A 24000-nucleotide genomic window follows, 5' to 3' on the forward strand; every position below is an offset into this window, starting at 1 on the left:
TGTGTAAAATTTTCTGATTCTCTGCAACAACACCCTTTGGCGGACGCGGGATCGTCAAAAGCTGCATTAATGTTACTTCTTAATTGACACGATCAGCTTAATGACTTCCCACCAGGAGACTTGAAGGTCATTAAGGTGAGGCGAAAAGCAACTAACACTAATAACAGTAATGGTGATGATGATGATTACTATAGAATGGATATCAAAATGTTAGAATCGGCAGAGGAGGATGACTAAGATGATTCAGGGTGGAGACTTGATCGAGGTTTATAAATGGATGAAGGGCTTTAATAAGGAGACATTCATAAGGTTTTGTTGGTAAGAGAACGGTTTAAACTGGATAAATTCAGATTCAACAGGATGTTCTTATGTTCTTATGATAATGATGATAATAATGATGACGACTGACTTATTGGAGAAGGAGGAGGTGGAGAAGATGATGGAGAAGTAGGAGAAGGAGGAGGACGAGAAGAACAAGGATAGGGACGAAGGCAACAACAAGGACAACAACAACAATAATAATAATAATAATAATAATAATAATAATAATAATAATAATAATAATAATAATAATAATAATAATAATAATAATAATGGGGTGTCTGCTTTCTCTCCTTTAACAGCCAAGCTCATTACAATATGCTAATCAAACGCCATGTGTAATGAGGCCTTTGTGTATCCTAAGGGGGGGGGGGGGGGTTTCTCTCTCTCTCTCTCTCTCTCTCTCTCTCTCTCTCTCTCCAAGTTTTAAAGAGAATATTTTTTCCAACAAACTGACAAAAAAGTTTCAGATGCCGAGTCGAGAATTTCACGCAGTAACTCATGGAATTTATTGTTATTATTATTATTATTATTATTATTATTATTATTATTATTATTATTATTATTATTATTATTATTATTATTACTGCCTCATTATCAAGTTTTAACCCTCAGCTGATTCAGTTTGCCATTTATGGTATGTCATTAAAGAGAGAGAGAGAGAGAGAGAGAGAGAGAGAGAGAGAGAGAGAGAGAGAGAGAGAGAGAGAGAGAGAGAGAGAGAGAGAGAGAGAGTAAACAAAAGTTCCCTAATTAGTTTTATCATCATTGTGGTCATTAAGACGAACACACACACACACACACACACACACACACACACACACACACACACACACACACACACACACACACACACACACACACACACAAACGCTATTTTCACAGCTCATCCTTCTTCGTCAACGCCACAAACCATCTTTTTTTTTCTTCTCTTTCCTTTGTAGTATCTCTCGAAGCGGCGTATTTCTTCCTTTTTCTTCTATTAATTACTACTTTTATACCCTCGTACCTCACAGTCATTGCAGCCATAACTCAACTAACCACTTCATGTCATAGGAAAACTCGCATCGCTGTCATCTCTTTTTTTTCTTTTGTTCTAATATTGTTTTAAAAGTTTCCGCAATGAGACAGAAAAGGAAACAAAAACGGAAAAAAAGGAAAAACAGGAGACTATACCCTTCTATACCACACTAGGATAGCAGAAAGCAAACAAACAAACAAATAATCAAGGAGGAAAGGGGAAAACGAGGAGATACGGATAAGAACAAGAAGAAAAAGAGGATGCTGAGGGAGACGGAGGAGGAGGGAACAATGAGAAGGGAAAGAACAAGGGAATGATAAGAAGGAGAACTATAGAGAAAGAGAGTAACGAGGAGATGAGGAGGAGGAAGAGGAGGAGGAGGAGGAGGAGGAGGAGGATGGAGATGGTTCAAGGACAAGGACAAGGACGCAGTGTTTGTACTAATTACGTATTCTTGACTGAGACTTTGAAGGGCTGGCTTGTTGGAGGAGGAGGAGGAGGAGGAGGAGGTAGAGATGATGGAACAGAAGGCAGAGGAGGAAGAAGAGAATTAGGATAAGGACGAAGACAAGAATGGATGAGAGAGGAGAAGGAGGAAGAGACGATGTAGCAGAAGGCAGAGGAGGAAGAAGAGGATTAGGATAAGGACGATGACAAGAATGGGTGAGAGAGGAGAAGGAGGAAGAGACGATGTAGCAAAAGGCAGAGGAGGAAGAAGAGGATTAGGATAAGGAGGAAGACAAGAATGGATGAGAGACCAAGGATAAATGATAGTAACGTAATAGTCAAAGAAGCAAAAGAACGAGAACAAAAGAACAGAGGGGAGGAGGAAGAGAACAAAGACACTGATGAAGAAAAAAAATAGAAGCAAGAAACAAGAAGAACAAGACGAAGAAATGCAGGAGACAAAGGGAAACAGTGAAGAGGAGAAGACAAGCAAAGAAAAATAAAGACTGAAGACGTGCTGAAGAAAATGGGTGATGGTGTTGATGGAAACTGACGAACATGTTAAAGGAGAAGTAGGAGACTAAGAGGGATAAAGGACCAAAAGAACAAGCAATGAAGAGAACAAGAAGAACCCGAGAAAGATGAAGGATGGAGATATTGAAGAACAAGCTGAAGAAGAGGAGATCGAAGGAGACAATTAAAAGGATAAAGGACAAGAAGAACAATAAGAAAGCAATGAAGAGAACAAAATGACCCCGAGAAAGATGAAGGATGGAGACTTTGAAGAACAAGCCGAAGAAGACGAAGGTGAAGGAGCCAATTAAAACGATAGAGAACCAGAACAACAAGAAGATACCGGCGATGATGGTAACGAAGGAGACTCAAGAGCAAGATGTAGGGGAAGTTGACGGTTCTACTCACTCTATGTTCTTCACAGACACCTTGGAGGACATGTTGTTGGAGAGCGCGTGCTGTTGAATGTGGAGCGCCGCCAGCCGGAGCGCCACGTCGTACTTCAGCTCGGGGGAGAACCGTTCCTGGATCACGTCGTTGCAGCACTGGAAGGAGTGGAGTGGTGGTCGGGTGTGGAGCGAGGAGGGGGAGTGGAGTAAGTGTGTGGAGTGGTAGGTAAGGAGTATGGGGGGGATGGAGTAAACGGTGTGTAGTGGAGGGATGTAGTGTGGATGTGAAGTGTTTGAGGTGTGGAATGAGGAAGTGGAGTGGATAAGGTTTGTGTGTGGAGTGGAAGGTAAGGTGTGTGTAGTGGAAGGGATGTGGAATAAAGATGGAATGAGGGAGTGAGGAAGTGTGGCTGTGCAAGGGTGATGTGTCGAGGCTGGGTGTGGAGGGGATGTGGAGGAGGATGAGTAGTATAGTGGCTGGGTGTTGGTGAGGCTGCGTGAGTATTTGAGCTAAGTACAAATGGAACTATGAATTAAAGCTCCTGTGTGTGTTTTAATAACATATATAAAGTAGTGTTAGGTAAAGTTGTGTGATCGTATACACTGCAAGTAATTATAGAGAAAGAAAAAAACAATTCTAATCATATCCTAACATGACCTGGGTGCGTGTTGGCAGTCTGGAGCACCTGTAAAAACTTCCCCGGGTATTCAAGACATACATCACGAGGAGGCGACAGCGGCGGGTGACCTAGTAAAAGTTTGGGGCGTTACCTGCATAAATCACGGGGGCAAATACACCGTTTCATAAATTGTTAAGTTACTCCTGCATGACATTCCGAGTCCGAACGTGTTGTATTTTAATGAGGGAATATTATGTATGAAACAGTATGAACGTGTGTGTGTGTGTGTGTGTGTGTGTGTGTGTGTGTGTGTGTGTGTGTGTGTATTTCTATTGTCTTGACGTATTTTGACAGGGAAGAAAAAAGTTATCTTACAGTTCCATGTTTATAGATTACTTATCAGCATAAATTATGGATTATCAAGTTTACATAAGTCTCGGGATGATTGTGTTGGAAATAAGTGTTATATGTTTATCGCCAAGTGTAACGTGGTGTTCATCAAGGAAACGAAAAAGTCACAAATTAGGAAGAAAAGCAAATCACACTGCTTTTCCGAAGACTCTCAACGCATGCAAACTTTAAAAAAAGATAACTATTAATTTCTTCCTTCTTGAAAAATATAGAAGAAAACAAACAACAGTGAGCGATAACAACTTACCTCGAATTCATAAGCAAAAAAAAAAAAAAATGCAAAAGTAAAATATATATACAGAAAGAGGAAAAAAATGCAGTTTGAGGGCCAAAGAAAGGTGCCTGATTGCGCTCGTGTGTGTAAGGTGCTGAAAGAAACGAAAGAACGATAGAAAGAAGAAAGAAAGAAAAAAGAAAACTTGCAACACTTATAAGAGAAAGGAGCGCTGAAGAAAACGCTCTCAACCAGCAACACTTTATTGGCGGCATGCAACACACAGGCAACACTACGCAACACTATATAGGGAAAGGGAAAAAAGAAAAAAAAAGATATACACCAATACAGTAATAACTAAAATACATGATACTTCCACAGATAAAAACACCTACAAATATACATACATTTCCGTAGAACCCCAAAATATATATACTAAACCATCACCATAAAATATACATTGCACTTCAGTAATTACTATGAATACCATTACTACCACTACTATTACTACTACTACGTCCATTTCTTCATCTCTCCTGGAAATACTGCAAGGGAGGTAGTTGCCAGATCCATTTTCTCAACCAACCTCAACTACATTAGGGAGACAAGAGAGAAAGTAAATGCGTGAGATTAGAGTGAGCGGAGGAGGAAAGGAAGGAAGGAGTGGAGGAAGATTATGTGGTGTGGATATAAAGAGGAGACACAGCGGGAGAGGGATGAGAAGTGGAAGGAGGAGGAGGAGGAGGAGGAGGAGGAGGAGGAAGAGAAAAAGGAGAAGCACGAGCAGAAGCATACGGAGGTCTGGAAGGAAGAGGACGAGGAAAAGGAGGAAAAAGAAGCGAAAGAAATGCATGTAAGCAGATAGAGATACATAGATAGATAGATGGAGAGAGAGAGGAAGAGAAGGATGTGACGTTCCTTTATTTCTTCTTCCTTGCGAGTCTCTTCAACAACCCCCACAACACACTCAGGCCCAAGTAACGTCGCAGGAGCTTTCGCACTTGACGCACCAGCAGACGCACCGCACGCCACCTCATCACGGCAGCTCCCACAGCACCAAGCTTACGCAGGTGCTTTTTCACCAGCTCCAGGTTCTTCAGCAGCACCGCCATTACCTTCACCCCCAGCGCCCACTTCCCTAGAGACTTGAGCTTCGCTAGGAGGTAGAGAAGGAAACGGATGTGGTAGAGTAGTTGCAGGAGCTTCCGGTAATTCCAGAGCCCTTTGGCGAGACCCCTCCAACTGGGTTTCTTAAAGAGGGAGATCTGACGGGCGGCGGATGGGTAGAGGTACTGGATAGGCCCGGCGTAGTGAGGTAAAGGGAGGAGTCTAGCACCTGTCTGAGCCACCTGACTATGGCTAACACCTGTACTGAGCACCTGTGAGGGACAAACCGCCCGAAGAACAGCCATGGACCAGGGGAAGGAAGGACCAGAGCATGCAGGAGGAGAAGGAAGGGAAACAAAACCCAAACCAGCAAATGGACGACAAACATCACTTAAACTCAAGAGCATAGAGTCACTTAAGTTCCCGGGGGCTCCTTGAAGGACCTGGGCTGGGGACTGGGAGATGGCGAACCCCCAATACGGCTCAGGGACACCAGCGGGGCAGTTAGAGTAAAGCCGAGAGGGATTGCAAAGTGGAGAGTAGAGTGGAGGGCTGAGTGGAGTGCGGTGGGAGAACGGTGGAGCGTGAGGCGAGGCAAGGGGAGTGAGGCCCTGGGTGGGAGTGTTTACCTGGAGGTACAGGTACTCGAAGGCCATGGAGTCCTTCCTTAGCAGGTCGTAGGCGTCTCGGGGCACGAAGGTGACGCGGTAGAGGCATCGCAGGTGTTGGGCGCCGGGCCGCGCGGCGATCTGAGGGAGGGAAGGAGAGGTGCCTTGATTACTACCTCTAATACTACTGCTACTACTATTCCTACCACTACTACCGCTACTACTGGCATTTGTATTACTTATTTTACTGCTACATTTACTAACACCCCTGCTAATACTGTTATCACTCGAGAAATACAAGTGCAGCCTACCATTACACCTTAATTCACTACCAAAACACGAATACTCTCAACTCCTACAAGTACTTCAACAATGCAACTACTTCTACAATCCTTCCTCTCCACATACTCTCCTAAAAACACTTAACTTCTCTTCAATAACTTTAATCATCACCAATACGAGTTAACATCAACACCACACATACTAAAACCACCTATTCACAAAACCAGACATATCAATCCTACCCCACCTTCACAACCACCACCTCAACCACCACAGCCACGGTACGCACATCTAAACTAAGCTCAAGGCCGGGAAACAATAACAAACTCGACCAATTCGCTGCCGATTGAACGCCTGAATGACGCTCAGAAAAATGGGGACAAAGATCAATTTCACAAGTGGTTACATGCAATCAACTTCAAAAAGGACGCGGCAGTTACTCCCTTTGTACTCCTTTACCTATGAAGAGAAAGAAGTGGAGGAGAAGGAGGAGGAGGAGGAGAAAGAAGAATAAGAGGTGGATAGAGAGCATGGCAGAGAAGGAAGGTTGGAGAATAAAAGAGAATGAGGAAGAGAGAGAAAGAAGAAAAGATAGAGTGAATGCAGGGAAGATAACAGAGTGAGAGAATGAAAAAAAAGAGAAGGCGTAAATCAAGAAAAAAAATACAAATACAAAGAACAACTCCAAAAAAAGATAGCAGTAAAAAATGGAAGAAAAAAAACCCAAGAAAGAGTAGAACGAGGAAAGGAAACGGAGGATAGCATAATACTGAGGAAAAAAAAAGAGAAACTGTATCAGAGAAAAGGATAAAATTATATACCTCAGACTAAGGGGAAGAAGGGGGAGAGGAGAGAGGGCGCGGTGACGTGTGGGTAGTCGTGTAGGTAGAGGGGAGAGAGAGGAGGAGAGCGGGAGAGAAGAGGAGAAGGGAGAGAGGGGAGAGAGAGGAGGAGAGCGGGAGAGAAGAGGAGAAGGGAGAGGGGGGAGAGAGAGGAGGAGAGCGGGAGAGAAGGGGGAGAGGGGAGAGGGGAGAGGGGGAGATAAAATAAAAGCAACACGGACTAAAGGGTAAGCAAGATACGAGTACAGTGTGGACGTGAGGAGTGGGCGAGGGCACACACACACACACACACACACACACAGTAAAGAAAATACATACAAGGACAGAAAAAAATATGTGCAGTGTGTGTGTGTGTGTGTGTGTGTGTGTGTGTGTGTTATGAAGATGCATGTATGTAGATGTGAAGCAATGTGAGAGAGAATAATCATGAGCTGAGAATATGATGTAAAGAAGAGAAATGCTGAGGGAAGAGAAACACACATACACACACACACACACACACACACACACAATGGCGACTAAATTATTCAATACTCCCCTGAAATATACAGTTCTTCATTCATTCCCCACTCCATTTCAGCAACCTCTCCACATAATATATATAATGTAACCTCACTCGCCTCATCCATTATTTACCCAACATCCCTGCCTCTTGCCTTTAATTCTACTCTTAAGAACAATGACTCGAAGGCCTAACAGATTGATACATTAATAATCCCTCACACACCACATACTCTCCGTCCTTTTCAACCTAGAAGCACCACAATTGCAATCCTATGAATAGTTTCTTGAAAAATACAACAACCATCACATCACCTGATATTCTATGGCTATTTTATCTACTATAGTGTTCCTTCCTCTCCCCTATCCTTGATCCTTTCCATTTTCTCTCTCAGCCTTAGCCCTTAGTCCCAGTACCTACCCTGGAGAGCGTCTCGCGGGGGTCCAGCAGGGTGAGCTTGTTCCTCCTCAGGCTCTTGACGTGCTCCACCACAAGCGAGAAGTGCTCCGGACACTTGATGCCAAGCTTCTGGTGCAGCGAGTCCAGCACGTCGCCCACCGTCGTGCTGGAGTCATACTTAAAGGACTTGGTCTGGCCGTTCTCGAGGAAGACCTTGAGCACGTTGGGCATGAAGGGTGTGGTAGACTCACTCGAGTTAAAATTGGACGGCTGGAAAAAAAAAGAGGTGGAATAAGGGCATGAGGAAGGTCAATATTTAAGAGATAGAGAGTGATGAGTGAGTTTAGGGTGCGGCCACACGTGATACAAAAATGGGTTGGCAACACTGCGGCGACAAGGTAGACAAACGGTTGTTAACTTGTAACCAGCACTAAGTATCGAGCATGTTTGAATAACTGCCGGTGGTTTGTTGTTGGCAGTGTGGACGAGGCGATGGTCGGCGCGGCAGACTACGAAATACTGCGTCCATATTATTCGACATGGAGCAAACTCTTCTTTACATTTCTATTGCATTTTATTATACATGTAATGTAAGAACACATGCCTTGAGCAGCCAACAATGCGTCCTCGCTCCCCGACATGACGTACGTGTCTGCTGACATTTGTGAACGTCATATTTTTACTTCACTTCTGTCACCAACACATTGCCACCGACTTGTTTGCTAAATGTTGCCTGCATTGTCGCAAATATATATCCGGCATGCCGACAGCCGTGTGCCGCCAGTGTGACCAACAAGTCGGACGACGCGTGTGGCCGCACCTTGGGTATACACATTTTGGTGTGCTGGAAGTGAAACAGTCATGCTTAACTTAAAATGTGAAATATCGTGCTGGAAAATGGAGAAAATTCAAGACTACAAAGAGGACAATAATTGAGGAACCACATGGCAATAAAATTTAAGTTCACAGATATATGTTTGTATGAAAGACCTGCTTTGAGATAAAAAAAAAAAAGAGAGGACGGTTTGAAAAGGATGGAATGTGGTGCTCAAGTTAGGGGGAAAAACACACAAAAAGGCTGGACGAAAATATAAACGCGAATGTTGAGTAAAAATATAAACGCGAATGTTGAGTAAAAACGGAGCATGAGCAAAATATTTACCAAAGAATAAGGGAAAAAATTCTGAGACGCCGGAAAAAAAGAGGGTAGTACTTCTTAAAGATAAATACTTAACACCGTGAACGAAGTAAAAAGAAACAGGCTTAAAAGTGTGATGTGACCGAAATGAAGTGAAAAATGACAAAATATAGATTGAGCAAGATAAGGCGATCGAGAAGTGGACAAAGAAACGCGACTGGAAAGTATAGTGGACTCGATCAACGCAGAATTGAACAGCTATTGAAGGAGAAGAAAAGGAGGATGAGAAAAGAACAGAACGTGAAATTGTGACGTTAGGTTCGGTGGACGCAAAACTGAATGGCTATCGAAGAAGAGGGAAAGAAAGGAAGGGAAGGACGAAGAGTGAGATAGTGTGATAAACTTTCTGGAATAGAGTCCGAATGGCTGTTAAAGGGAGATAAGAGGTGATCGTCAGGCATATAACAGGATCTGAACGGCTGCAGATGGAAAAACAAAGGATCAAACGTTAGGTACAAGAGATTGAATACTGTTTACTCTAGATGCTGATACCTCGACTTAGTTAGATTGTTGAATGTTTTTTTTGAGTTAGACAAGTTACGAATGACCAAACAGTGAAGAAAGAGGATAAAACAAGAAAAGATACGATAGTTGTAACAGAGATAAATGAAGAAGGTATAAATATCGTAGGTAATAACGTGACGGATGAACGAAAGATGATGGATGAAGACACGGATGAGAACGAAAATGGTAAAATAATGAAAATGGGAGTCTTGAGAGGGATAACACAAGTGGATAAAGCGGACCCAAGTGTGGATTGTAAGATGGATGGTGTACTCTGGGTAATGAAAAAGGAAACAAAAAGACGAAGTGGTCGCTTGAGAATGTGTGAAAAATAGTAGGTCATGAAAAATAGATGACCCAGGAGGAAAGGAATGAAAAAAGGGAGAACTGGGAGGAAAAATGGAGGAGGTGGAGGAGGAGGAGGAGGAGAGAAAGGTGAAGATGAGACGGAGATCCAGAGAAGAGAGAATCAGGGAAGTTAAAAAGTTTTCTACACTTGGCCAAAAAAAGAAAAGAAAGAAAGGAGATGAAAAAGAAACAAAAGTGTGTGTGTGTGTGTGTGTGTGTGTGTGTGTGTGTGTGTGTGTGTGTGTGTGTGTGTGTGTGTGTGTGTGTGTGTGTGTGTGTGTGTGTGTGTGTGTGTGTGTGTGTGTGTGCACCTGGCAATTTCATGATAAGCAACAGGTGAGTCTAATTAAGCCTTCCATTATTTACACTCTTTTTTGGGGTCATTGTTTTAGCTCGTTGGAGTGTGCTTGGAAACAGCGTTCATTCGGGATTAAATGGGAGCTGCTAATCCCCTTAATGTATTAATATCCTTCAGCGGGAGTATGTTAAAGGTGATGAGGAAGGATGGAAGGAGAGAAGAGAGGAAGGAAGGAAGGAAGGGAGGAAGGAAGGAGGGGAGAGAAGAAGGAAGGAAGGAAGGAAGGAAGGGAGGGAAGGAAGGAAGGAAGGAAGGAAGGGAGGGGAGGAAGGGAAGGGAGGAAAGAAGGAAGGAAGGAAGGAAGGAAGGAAAGATGGCTGGAAGGAAAGCTGGAAGTAAGTAAGTAAGTAAGTAAGGAAGGAAGGAAGGAAGGAAGGAAGGAAGGAGAGAAGAAGGAGGGAGGGCAGGAAGGAAGAAAGGCAGGAAGGGAAAAAAGTTAAACATAAAGGAAGGAAGGGAGAAAAGAAGGGAGGAAGGAAGGAATAAACTTATGAATGAATGGAGATAAAGTAAAGAAGGAATGAAAGAGGGAAAGAAGGAAGAAATAAAGGAGGGATACAGAAAATGAATGAATGAAAGAGAGATGTCCCGAGAGAATGTAGGAAGCGAAAAAGGAGAAGAGGTGGAGAAAGGAAAGGAAAGGAAGAGAAGTTGGAGGAAGAGGAAGAGGAAGAGGAGGAGGAGGAGGAGGAGGCGGAAAGGTCCCCTGGGTAATTTTTCACAGGTGAGGATAAAAGTGAAAGGTTAAGTAGCAAGGTGCAAAAAATAAAGTCTGTAGTATATCACAATAATGGCAGCGAGGGTAAAGAAAGTGCCTCAACTATTACAGGAGCTAGAGGATGCAGGATTATAGCCATGTTTGTTGGGTGAAAAAGTTAAGCGAAGGGGGAAGGGGAGGGAAGGGGAGAGAAGGGGATGAAAAGGATGGGAAGGAAAGGGAAGGGAAGAGGAAGGGGAATGGGAAGGGGGAAGGGGGGAGAGAGGTACAAGTTAAAGGAAGGTAGGAGCGAAAGGAAAAGGAGAAATATAAAGATTAGGAGGGAAAGAGAAGGGAAAGGAGGAAAGAGAAACATGATAATGGGGAAGAGCTGAGACTGAGGGAAAGGGAAGGTGGGTAGAAGATAAGAGGAGAGGCAGAGAGAAAAGGAGAGGATAGGAGGTGTGAAGGGAAGAAAACATTAAAGGAGATAAGAATGATAGGAGATGATGTTAAAAGGAAGGATTATAGAACAGACGGCAAATGGAGGGGGGAAGGAAGCGGATGAAAGGGAAAGGATAGGTACACGGGAGGCTGGGGAGGAGGAAAGCAGGTAAGAGAGGCTTTAAAGGACTCTGGGGAAGGAGTTTACTCAGGAAGACACATACAGACTAACTCCTAACTCACGCCGAGGGACTGGACGGAGACTCAGACAGGAAACTCAGGAAACAGAAAAATAAACAAACACTCGTACATATAGTTGCATAGACACACAATATGACGTGCATAATAGACAGACATACAAAGGGTACCCAGACATAAGGAGCCACAGAGATACCATAACAGACGAAGGGAGTTGTTTTAGATATAGAGTGACTTGGTTAACGTTACATAATTATACGAGAGGTTATTTGGATTTAGGACGATTTGGACAGAGAAAAACTTGCATGTAGGTTATTTACACAATGACTAAAAAATACAAAACAATGGACTAAAGGGATTACTTGAGACACAGGATGATCTAGATTGAAAATGACAGGGAATTACTTAGAAGAGAAACAATGAAATAGACAAAAAAATACATAGGATATTATTCAGGCATAGGAACACTTAGAAAAAAAAATGACAGGGAATTATTTACACAGATTGACAAAAAAAGAAAAACTGCCTTAGGGAATTACTTCAACACAGGACAGCACTGACAAAACAAACATTCCGAGGTCCTTATAGATAGAGTTACTTATCAGACGGAGGGAGCTTTATGAGGACTCACAGCAGGGTGACTCAATGAGGAGGGACTCACAGAGTACGAGGGTGACCCATTGATGTCGACGCTCTCAGCAAACCTCACCCTCGAGGGGTTGGACTTAAGGCGCTGCTTCTTGGCGGCACTCAGCAAGGCGGACTTCCTCGCGGACTGTCGGGGAATAAAAATGGACTGTGAGTAAGGAAAAAAATACTAAAAGAAAAAAAGAAAACAATGGACTGTGAGTGAGGAAAAAATACTATAAAAAAGAAAACAATGGACTGTGAGTGAGGAAAAAATACTATAAAAAAAACAATAGACTGTTAGTAAGGAAAAAATACTAAAAGAAAAAAAAGAAAACAATGGACTGTGAGTAAGGAAAAGAATGTGAAAAAGAAATAAACAGTTGACTTTGAGTGAGAAAAAAAGAAAGCGAAAAGAAGAAAAACAATAGACTGAATGAGGAGGAAACGAAAAAAAAGGACGAGAAAAGAAGAGAGAAGAAAAGAGGTCCAGAACTTGAAGAAATTGAGTGTAACGAATAAAATATAAAGGGGGTTATAAGAGAAAGAAAAAAATAATGTTCAGAAGAAAAGAAAATGTGGGTAATGAAAAAAAAATAGAGAAAAAATATATCAAAGAAAATTCATTGGAGGATTAATTAGAAACAAGTGAAAGAAAAGAAGAAAACAGATGTCCGGAAGAAAAGAAAATTGTGAAACAGAGAAATCCGAAAGACTTGTGATAAAATAAGAAAAACCTGTCCAAAACAAAATAAAATAGGAAACGAAGAAACAGAAAAAGACTAAGAGAGAGAGCAAAAGAATAAAAGACTATTAAGGAAAACAAACTAGACTGTGAAAAGTGACAGAAAAATTAACTGTAAGGAAAAGGATGATAAAAAGTGAGAGAAAAGACTGCAAAAGAGAGAAAAGGACATTAAGGGAAAGCAATAAAAAGAGGAGAAGGAGGAGGATGGAGAGAAGGAGAGAAGAAGAAGGAGGAAGAGGAGGAGGAGGAGAGTGTAAGTCTGCAGGTCATGGAGGCACCTGTCCAGCCTACCTGTCTCATGCCTCACCTGGGCGGCTTAATTTGCACGCCTCACCTGGCCGCTATTTCACGCTAACGGGCGCACCTGTTCTGCCTAATGCACTTCCTCTAGCCATACATCACTCCACTTCCGCCTCTCCTTCCTCACCTAAACTTCCTGCGACTCCCACTCATTTATCCTCTTTTTTTCCTCTCTGTTCTTCTTTTTCCCTTTATATCTTTAACTTTCTGACTGCTTTCTTTTTTCCACTTTCTTCTTTTCCCTTCTTCTGGTTTCCCTTTGTTTTTGTGTTTTCGATTCTTTTTTATTTTCTTAACTTTTTCTTCTTTCGTCTCTTTCCTTTCATTTACTCAACTTTCCTTCAACTCTCCTTCCTTTTTCCATTTTTTTTTTGGGTTATTCTCTTTCCTCGTATTTTTTCAACTTTCTGGCGACTCCTCTTCCTTATCTTAACTTCTCCCTCTTCCTTCTTCTCTTCATTTCTTTGACTCTCTCCCGATTCCTCTTTTTTCCTTAACTCTCCTTTCATCTTCACTTTCCCTTCATCTAGTCTTTCACATCAGGGTTTTTCTACTTTTTTTCTTCCTCCTTTCTGATCTTTGCTCTTTCCTCTTCCTCTTTCCTTCACAGTTCTTCCTTCTCATTCCTTTCCTTCCAAGTTTCCCCTCTTTCCTTGCTTTCATTCGAACCAACTCGTTTCACTTTCTCAACTTTTTTTTTCTTTTTCGTCCTCTCTCTCTCTCTCTCTCTCTCTCTCTCTCTCTCTCTCTCTCTCTCTCTCTCTCTCTCTCTCTCTCTCTCTCTCTCTTCCTTCCTCTCCTCTCCTTCCTTTCCAATTCTAACTTCATTCACTTTTTATTCGCTCAACTTCCACCCTCTCTCGGTCCTTGCTCTTTCACTTTTCTCTCTCTTTCTCTAACTTTCTTTATTCCCTTGTGCCTTCATCTTTACTCTTCGTAACTTTCCTTTTTCTCTCATTTTCACTATCTACCTCCGCTCTTCTTCTTTACCCTCTTCTCTCTCTATCCTTCTCCATCCTCTCGTTACTTTATTTCCTTTTGTTTCTTCATCTTTCATTTTCGTAAATTTCCTTCTCTTTCTTTCACTACCTGTCTCCCCTCTTCTTTATCTGCCTCAGCTCTGACGATATTTAAGCTTAAACTTAGACATTTCGGTGCCCAAGCATTCACGTGTTTGACTAGGCTTTCGTAGGCGTTTTGGGCATTTCCACGGGTAGTTTCATGACCCTTCTGGTAGTTTGACCCTTCTTCTGTACCATGAACCTAACAAAACACTCACTAGAATCCGATTGATCTATTTTTTTGGTCTTTGAAAGTAGTTGAAGTGAGAGGCGGAAGCTGAGAATACCAACTCAAAAGATCTCTTTCTCTCACAACATAACGAAAATAAAGCAAAAACATAAACAGCCAACCGACTTTACCGACCTTAATATCTCTTTCTCTCACTACACAACGAAAACAACGCAAAAAACAAAGCGGCCTACGCATAATTAGGGCTTACTCTTGACTAATCAGGGTTAATTGTCGCTTGGGAAAAAGAGAAAGGGAGAGAGAGAGAGAAAACAAAAGGAGTATTTCACACATTCACGCAACAGAGGGCCGCGAGAAAGCCGCGAGTCTCCCCTCCACACAGACCAGCGCGATGTCGTTTTCTTTCCCTCCTGTTTATCGTGCTTGTCCTCCTCGGCACCGTTTTCCGTTTGAGTTCACTGTCCTGAGAGATAGCTCGCTCACCCAACGAGAGAGAGAGAGAGAGAGAGAGAGAGAGAGGGGGGGGGGGGGATATATGAATGCGTGGAAAAAAAAATAAGATGAAGAAAAAAGAAAAACCTTGATAACTGCATTAGATGAGAGAGAGAGAGAGAGAGAGAGAGAGAGAGAGAGAGAGAGAGAGAATACAATGACAAGAAGAAACGTAAGTGATAAATGAGTGAGTGAGGAAGAAAGGAAGAAGAGAAAGAGAAACAAAAATAAAGATAAAAAAACGAAAAAATAAAAGGTAAACTGCATTAGACTCAAGAACGACTGACTAACAGGAGAGAGAGGAAGGACAAAGGCAGAGGAAACAAGGAGGAGGAGGAGGAGGAGGAGGAGGAGGAAGAGGGGAGATATTCGGCAGGTGCAAGGATGATTAATTCGACCGTAAACTGAGGTAATCACGGCATCTCTCTCTCTCTCTCTCTCTCTCTCTCTCTCTCTCTCTCTCTCTCTCTCGCAATATCTCCTCTTTCTCCGTCTCATCAATATTCTTCTCCACTCCTCTTCATTCTATTCTCTTCCATTTTCTTTGTTCTCATTTTCCCGCATGTGATAAGATACTAATTAATTTTCTTGCTCACACACACACACACACACACACACACACACACACACACACACACACACACACACACACACACACACACACACACACACACACACACACAGCTTTCTTCCTTTTTTCCCTCTTGCTTTTTTTCCTCTTGACTCATTTTTCTTGTGTTCTTTTTCTTTCTTTATTTTTCTTTGTTTCTTTATCTTACACCTCTCTCTCTCTCTCTCTCTCTCTCTCTCTCTCTCTCTCTCTCTCTCTCAGGCACGCGTCTCGCCAGCCTCTTATGAACGTGACTTGAGGAACAAACTCCGAAATTATGCCTTGCTGTTTGAAGACCAACGCAATTCCTCTGTTCTATGTTTCTCTTCTTTCTCCGCCTCCTCCTCCTAATCTTCCTCCTCCTCTTCCTACTCTCCTCCACCTCCTTCCTACTCATCTTGTTTATTTGTTTGTTATTCTTGTTTTTTATTTTTTTCCTTTTCTTCCTCCTCTCTTCCTTCCTTCCTTTCTCTCTCTAATTCTTCCTTTATACATACGGTTATTCTTCAGTTAGTGTTATCGGTCTTTTCTTCCATCTCTCTCTCTCTCTCTCTCTCTCTCTCTCTCTCTCTCTCTCTCTCAAGGCACATAGATACAACAGGTCAGTGCTTCCATATCCACCCAATATTCAGCCTTAACATTCAAAGCATAACTTTTCTCCTAATTAAAAGTGCAGGTAATTATAATGACGCTAATTACTCCCCTAACTCAGATTTTTATTATCAGTGACAACTCTTCCCTCCCTTCTCTTCTCTACCCCTCCTCCCTCTCCTCGACTCTCCCCCTTCCTCTCCCTTTCCTCCTCTCTTTGCATTTCTCTCCTTGTCTCTATCCCTCCCTTTGTTCCTCACCCTTCCCCTCTCTCTGTCTCTCTTTCTCTCCCTTCTCCCAACTTGCCTGTCCCTATCCTTGGTTCTCCCCCCTTCCTTTGTTTGCCTCTCCTCTTCCCTTTGCCTCTCTCTCTCTCTCTTTCTCTCTCTCTCTCTCTCTCTCTCTCTCTCTCTCTCTCTCTCTCTCTCTCTCTCTCTCTCTCTCTCTCTCTCTCTCTCTCTCTTTGCCTCTCTCGTCTCTACCCCATTCTATCTGTTCCTCTCTCTATCCCTCCCCTCTCTCTCACTTTCACTCTTCCACCGCTGGCCAATATGATGATAGACTCTGACCATTATATTGAGTGATTAGAGGAAGTTATTGACGTTTTTATGGTCATTTGTGCGCTAAATCTGACTTTATGACTTCCAGATGCTCCGGAGTGGAAACAAGAACATTTTTTTTACCTTGACTTTCCTCTTTTTTTGCTCTGATTTATGACGGACTGGCTGACTATCTGACTGACCGACTGAGTGATAGACTGACTGATAAAGTGACTGGCTGAATGGCTGTTTATAGTACTAGTGATTAATACTTGATAAACAAACAGTAACTGACATTAATGATCTCTCTCTCTCTCTCTCTCTCTCTCTCTCTCTCTCTCTCTCTCTCTCTCTCTCTCTCTCTCTCTCTCTCTCTCTCTCTCTCTCTCTCTCTCTCTCTCTCTCTCTCTCTCTCTCTCTCTCTCTCTCTCTCTCTCTCTCTCTCTCTCTCTCTCTCTCTCTCTCCAAAGTGGACGTTCTGATTAGGTAAATACGTGTTTTTCCAGCATAATTTTCTGTATGTCTGCCTCTATGAGTTTGTTTGCCTGTCTGCCTCTCTGTCTGTCTGTCTGTCTGTCTTACACACTTCCTCCTTCACTCCCTTCATCCCTCCCTTCCTCCCTCCCTCTCTTCCTCCATTCCGAAGTACTCCGATTATCCAGGGAGTTAATCTGGACGCGATCAGCTTATCTACCTGTCTCTCTCCCTCCGCCCATTTCCCCTTCTCTTCCCCGGTACTTCATTTAGCGTTATATCCCTCCTTCCTCTCTACCCTTCCCCTCTCCCCTTTCCCCTCTCCCCTCTCCCCTCTCCCCTTCCCCTCCCCTTCCCAAATACTCAAGCTATCCACGGTAATAATAAGGGCCCTATCAGTTTATCTACCTATGTCTCTCTCTTTCTCCCCGCCCCCCCACCTTCCCCATTTCATTCCTCCCTCTCTTTTCACTTCAGTCCCCCTACCCTTCCCCCCCTCTCCCCGGTACTCACGTTATCCAGGGGGGGCTGCGTGACGGTGAGCTGGACGCGGTCTTTGCAGGATCGCACCAGCTGGATCACGTGGTCCCGCGGCGCCTTCTTCACGTCCTCGCCGTTGATCATGAGGATCTGGTCACCCGGCAACAGCTTCTCCTCGCTCGGCCCGCCCTCCGTCACGAACCTGTGTAAAGAGGCGCAGTCAATAACTCTATCCACAGGTAAATACAGGTAAACTCTGGCTACTTAAATACAGGTAAACACAGGTAAACATATAAAGAGCTACTAAGAATGCCTCATTACCTAGAAAAAAAATATATCAAGGAATTTAAACACATGACAGTTAAACCAATAAAATAAGTGTATAACCTAAAGACAAAATGTACTGAACGCGTATAGTCGACGAAGAACACCTGTTCGCTGAGTGGCCTAAGAATACCCACATGCTGTCCTGAAGACCACCGATCAACCCGGGGTCAAGAAGAAGCTGTCCAAGTGAAATCAAGAATGAGCTCCGGGGGGCAGCATGAGCCAAGAATAACCGTGCCACAATAAACAATTGCCTGCGCCATGACGAGTTCGAGCCAACCATCAGGACCCTAAGGAATAGTCTACCGGAGCCATAGGCCATATGTAAAAAAAAAAAAGCATACATCTGCCCAAAACTTGTAAGTAGGTAGCAAAATGTAATGTAAATAACGAAAAAAATGCAAATTACTAGTGTGAACTCAATAAACTAAGGAGATTGACTTCGGAAAATTCTTGTTATTCAGAAAAAAACTAACACTTGGGGCAAACCACGAGGAAAAAAACAACAACACTGAAGAAAAAAGAATATATATTGAGGACGCATATATTTCCGACCGAGGGTGTAAATATGAAAAAATACTCGCGATAAGGCGGGAGAAACGAGTTCGCGTAGGCCGAATCCGCGCGCGTAAAAACTAAGGGAAGCCGGGCGGGGCACGTAAATTCATGCTGAAGTATATACAAACAGCAAGGGATGGCGCTGTACGTGAGGGAAACGGCGCTCGATCGATAGGCCGGGCGGTGAGGGCGGAAATGAACGGTGATGGGAGGGAAAATAAAGAACGTGGGAGAAAATAGAAACAGAGGGAAACGAATGGTGACAGAAAACAACGTGAATGTAACGAGAGGGATAAGGAAAGATAGTTTGAGGAGTGAACACAATAATATAAAAGCTGAAAACTTATGGAAAAAAGATAAAAGAAAACATAAAAAGAAAACTTAACAAGAGGGATAAAGAAAGACAATACGTAGAGGGAAAAATAACCCATTGAAGTTGAGATACAAAAATAAAAACAGACAAAGAGAAAAGACGAAAGAAAAGAAAAAAAAGAGTATATACTACGACCCAGAAAACAAAACAAAAAAATAACGAGGGATAAAAACAATATGCAGGGAAAAAAAACATAGAAGTTGACAAAATATAAATAGAAAAAGAAAAGAGAAAGAAAAAGAAAGAAAAGAGAGTAAGTGGAGGGATAAACAAAAGTTGGGAAAAATAAAAGATATAGAACGCATAAAAAAATAGAGGCAGTCACGAGAATGGAAACAAATTAAGTAAAAAAATATATACCGTCATAAATACAACGGACTCAACCTTATGGGACGTAGTATAGTTAATAAAAAGCCGTAAAAAAGAGAAGCAGAAACATAGCAACGGTAAATAATAGCGAGCAACAACAACAACAAAAATACTGAAACAAAAACTTGGACATAAAAATAACGTAGAAAAATATATGGAGGGGAAAAATCTTTAGCGAGTAACTATCGCCACGCATATGATGAATAAGTAAATTTAGAGAGAACAACTTTGATGAAAAAAAAATATATATACGAAGCGAATATTTTAAAGGGAAAATACTGTATCACAACAAAACAAAAGGAAGGCGAGGAAACAAAAGGAAGTGAATAAAACAGAAAAAGAACACGAAAATAAAATAAAATAAAAAGCAGACGAATGGAAATGAATAAAATGTGAGAGGAAAAAACGAAAAAAAGAGGAAGAAAAAGTCGAGATAATAAACAGAAGATCAAGCTAAGAAAGAGAGAGAGAGAGAGAGAGAGAGAGAGAGAGAGAGAGAGTATTTGAATAAAAGAGACGGAAAACAAATAAAAGAGGAAACAAAGGCTGTAAAAATAAACGGAAAAGGGAAAGTAAATATTTGCAGACAACGAAAGAAAGGAACAGAGAAGAGAAAACACGATACCCTGAAAAATGTCGAGAGAGAGAGAGAGAGAGAGAGAGAGAGAGAGAGAGAGAGAGAGAGAGAGAGAGAGAGAGAGAGAGAGAGAGCCAGTAAAGATAATTGAATAAAAGAAGGGGAAGTTGACTAACGAAGGGGGAGAGGGCACGTAAGGGGAGAAGAGTGAAAGTGACATTGAAAAAAAAAGAACGATAGAAAAAAAAAACATATACACAAAGACATTCGATAACGAGCCAAATAAAAAATCTAGATAAATAAATGTGTGTCTCTTTAATTGACGGTGCGTAGTGACCAAAAAAAAATGAAAGCAGGAGATAAATGGAAACGCACCTCAAATTAAGCCAATGATGAATAATGGAAGGCTTTGTGTCCTTTTGAAGCCGAACCATGAATCCGAAATATTGTTTACCGATGACTTAAAGGCAGAAAGAACAACAACAACAACTACTACTACTACTACCAATATTACAACCACTAGTATCACCACCACCAACAACAACACTTCTACTACTTTACTCCTCCTCCTCCTCCTCCTACTACTACTACTACTACAACTACGATCACTATTAAACCATTACACCGATTAACACCACTAAAAGTACCACTATCATCACCACCACAACAAATTAGGAAGACAATATTTAACGGCACAAAAAAAAAAAAAATGGTGCTAATGAATGTACTTAAGAAATAGGAAACTAAAGGAAAAGAAAAAGTCTTCCCTTCCTGTCCTGTCAAACGCGCCACCAACCTCCCTTGGGAACATGAACAAGTGACCTCCACGTGCCTCTGTTAATTGGACGTGGAGGACGAAAGGTTAGAAAGAAATGGAAAGTTGAAAAAGATATGAGAAGAAAAGTGTAATTCCGTTATGCCGATAAAACTCAGTATATATATGATGAAATTTAGCATAAGTTACCCTTTTCCAGTCGGCACTTTTGGTTAGGTAACTTCAATTATTAATCATGCTGCTTATTATGTACTTACACTTATTATATATTTAGTGTATGCCATAAGAAACTACTCAGAGATTCACTTCATACTTCATAACACTTCCAACAAGATAATGTCACCTGTTATACCCATTTCACTCCCTTCCACAGGTAAATTAGAACATATACCGACCCTCTTCACTCTCCCTCTCTGTTTGGTCTCACTCCCTCATATCTTTAATTACTCCATCTCTACACTGTGTCATTTCCCTTTCAGTAGACTCAACCCTTACAAGAAACAACAATAAGAAAGATAAAGCTGAGAACATAAGTCGAAAACAGCAGGGAGAGGAGAAGAAAGGAAAGATAAGAAGGAAGAGGAGGAGGAGGAGGAGGAGGAGGAGATAAGAGGAGGAAGAGGGCAAGGAAAGTGCTGAGAAAGCAAAACGAAACAAGATACATTGCCGAGGATGGAAAGAAAGAGAAAGAGAAAATACAGAGAAAGGAAACGAAAATGCGAGGAAAGAGAAACGGAATTGAGAACAAGAGAGAGAGAGAGAGAGAGAGAGAGAGAGAGAGAGAGAGAGAGAGAGAGAGAGAGAGAGAGAGAGAGAGAGAGAGAGAGAGAGAGAGAGAGAGAGAGAGAGAGAGAGAGAGAGAGAGAGAGAGAGAGAGAGAGAGAGAGAGAGAGAGAGAGAGAAACACATGCAAAGGACACAAATGGCACTGAAACAAACAAACAAAAGCTGAAGTGCGTGTGTGTGAAGTAGGCGGATGAGAATTATAAACAATAGATAACCGATAGATAAACAAAGAGAAGGAGGAGGAGATAAAAAAGGAAGAGGAACGCAAAACAAAGGGAGAGAGGGAGATAAACACGCCATCTTTATTGAATTGTGTGCGTGCGTGTGTTTGTGTTCGTGTGCGTGTGTGTATGTGTGCGTGTGTGTGTGTGTGTGACGTCGTCTTTTCATGAATATGCTCCAGATACTGCGAGAAGACAGGAATAGAGGGAGGAAAGATATGAAGAGGAGGAGGAGGAGGAGGAGGAGGAGGAGGAGACTGGTGACTGATGAGGTAATGGAGGGAGGAAAGGAGGAAGCGAGAAGGCAAAGATTTAGGTGAGGTGGGAGGGAAGTTTATATAGAAGAGGAGGAGGAGGAGGAGGAGGAGGAGTAAGAGAAGGAGGAAGAGGACCTCATAAGGGTATCAAGTGCACTCTTATCAAAATTATTGTTACGCATCACTCAGAAAGCCCTTACAAAGCTCCTTCATTACACACACACACACACACACACACACACACACACACACACACACACACACACACAGGCAGTATATCAGACCTTGGTAACATGGGTCTAAGATATCAGAGTGTTTTCATAGAGGAGGAGGAGGAGTAGGAGGAGAAGGAAGAGGAGGAGGAGGAGGAGGAGGAGAGAGAAGAGAAAAGAGGAAGAGGAGGAGGAGAGTCAAAGAAGAGAAAGGAGAAAGATAGGGTAAACGAAGTAGAAGGAAGAAGGAATGAAAGAATACAAAACAGAGAAAAAGATATATAAGAAACGAGGGTAAAGGAGGTCGAGGAGGAGGAAGAAGGAGATGAGGACAAAGGAAAGAGAGGCAGAAAGAGGAAGAGGGAAAGAAGAGATGTTTGGGGAGAAGGGGAATAGAAGATGCGTCTGTTGTATGGTGGTGATGGTGGTGGTGGTGGTGGTGGCCGAGTTTCTCCACCACCACCACCAACAACAACAACACTAACACCACCACTACAAACACCAGCAAGCCCTCAATAAGGTCTTTCACCACACACACACACACACACACACACACACACACACACACACACACACACACACACACACACACACACACACACACACACACACACACACACACACACACACACACACACACACACACACACACACACACACACAACAACAAAGAACACACACACACACACACACACACACACACACACACACACACACACACACACACACACACACACACACACACACACACACACACACACACACACACACACACACACTTATGCTATCACGTATACACTTCCTTTTTTGCCCTTTTTCTCCCCTTTCTAAATATAGCCACAAAAACGTTCAAGCCAACCCACAGTAATCATGCCCTTTAAATCACCTTCATATTTATGACCCCCTTTAAATCACCCCTTTAAATGCACCTTTCCTCCCTTTGACACCTCCCTATTTGTCATTAAAGAGAGGTATTGATTTGCACTCTGTTTCCCTCTTCTCCTCCTCCTCTTCCTCCCCTTCCACCTCCCCCTTTCGCATCCTTCTCCCCTTCCCCTCCCTTCCCTTCCCTGCTCCTCCCATCGCGGCGAGGACACCATAATGGTCCCTCCGGCGCCTGCCAAGGGTCAAGGGTCAAGTGGCGCCTCTTGTAACGAGGTAATAAGAGGGAGGAGGGTGATTAGGGGGGAGGGGAGGTGAGGGGAAGGGTATTAATAGGTACAAATGTAATCCCTCTTACCTCATGCTTGTTTTCTCTCAAAGTGTTGCTTTTGGGTGATGTTTTTGATGTTTAAAGTGTGTCATGGTATCTTTGTAAGTGAGTTGGGTATTCGTGGAAATCTAATAGTGATGATGATGATGATGATACTACTACTATTACCACTACTACTACTACTACTACTACTACTACTACTACTGCTACTACAACTACTACTGCTACTACTACTACTATTACTACAACTACTACTACTACTACTACTTCTACTACAACTACATAATGTCAATCTGTATTCTGACTTAATAATTCATTTTCCATCAGGATAATGAATGCGTGATGAACAGGCATAGATAAATTGACAGACAGGTAGACAGATAGAGACACGCAGACACAATACATTTACATCACAAAATTAACACACACACACACACACACACACACACACACACACACACACACACAGACACGCATATAAACACACACATTTCCATTACATATTGCAGCGTTCTGTATCAAAATGTCACATGGTTATCACGCCGCATTCCAAACATTTCCGATACACACAATTGCAACATTTCCCCACCTCAAGTCTACGACAATAACCACCACAGCAATTTTTCATAAACCTGCATTCGGAATATACCCCCCCTGGCACACACACGCGCGCGCACACACACACACACACACACACACACACACACACACACACACACACACACACACACACACCTGTCCATTCGTTAATCCAGGTAAAAACTTTCATTCCCTATGATGTTACACTGCGTCTCTCA

At 42.5% G+C, this 24000-nt stretch overlaps 1 protein-coding gene across 5 annotated transcripts in view; it reads right to left on the bottom strand.

Moving 5' to 3' along the window:
• Positions 1 to 24000, bottom strand: part of LOC126995933 (uncharacterized) — a 339186-nt gene that overhangs the window by 151706 nt on the left and 163480 nt on the right. For 4 of the 5 annotated variants that reach the window (XM_050855836.1, XM_050855834.1, XM_050855837.1 and 1 more), the window contains exons 5-9: positions 17569 to 17737; positions 12055 to 12198; positions 7698 to 7946; positions 5673 to 5792; positions 2711 to 2847 (exon numbers count right to left, since the gene is read on the bottom strand). In XM_050855836.1, coding sequence (XP_050711793.1) covers positions 2711 to 2847; positions 5673 to 5792; positions 7698 to 7946; positions 12055 to 12198; positions 17569 to 17737 — 819 coding nt within the window. The remainder of the gene's footprint in view (positions 1 to 2710; positions 2848 to 5672; positions 5793 to 7697; positions 7947 to 12054; positions 12199 to 17568; positions 17738 to 24000) is intronic. The other variant, XM_050855835.1, reaches the window with a different exon arrangement.

The sequence above is a fragment of the Eriocheir sinensis genome, chromosome 9 (genome assembly GCF_024679095.1).
Source record: "Eriocheir sinensis breed Jianghai 21 chromosome 9, ASM2467909v1, whole genome shotgun sequence".
Lineage (NCBI taxonomy): Eukaryota > Metazoa > Arthropoda > Malacostraca > Decapoda > Varunidae > Eriocheir > Eriocheir sinensis.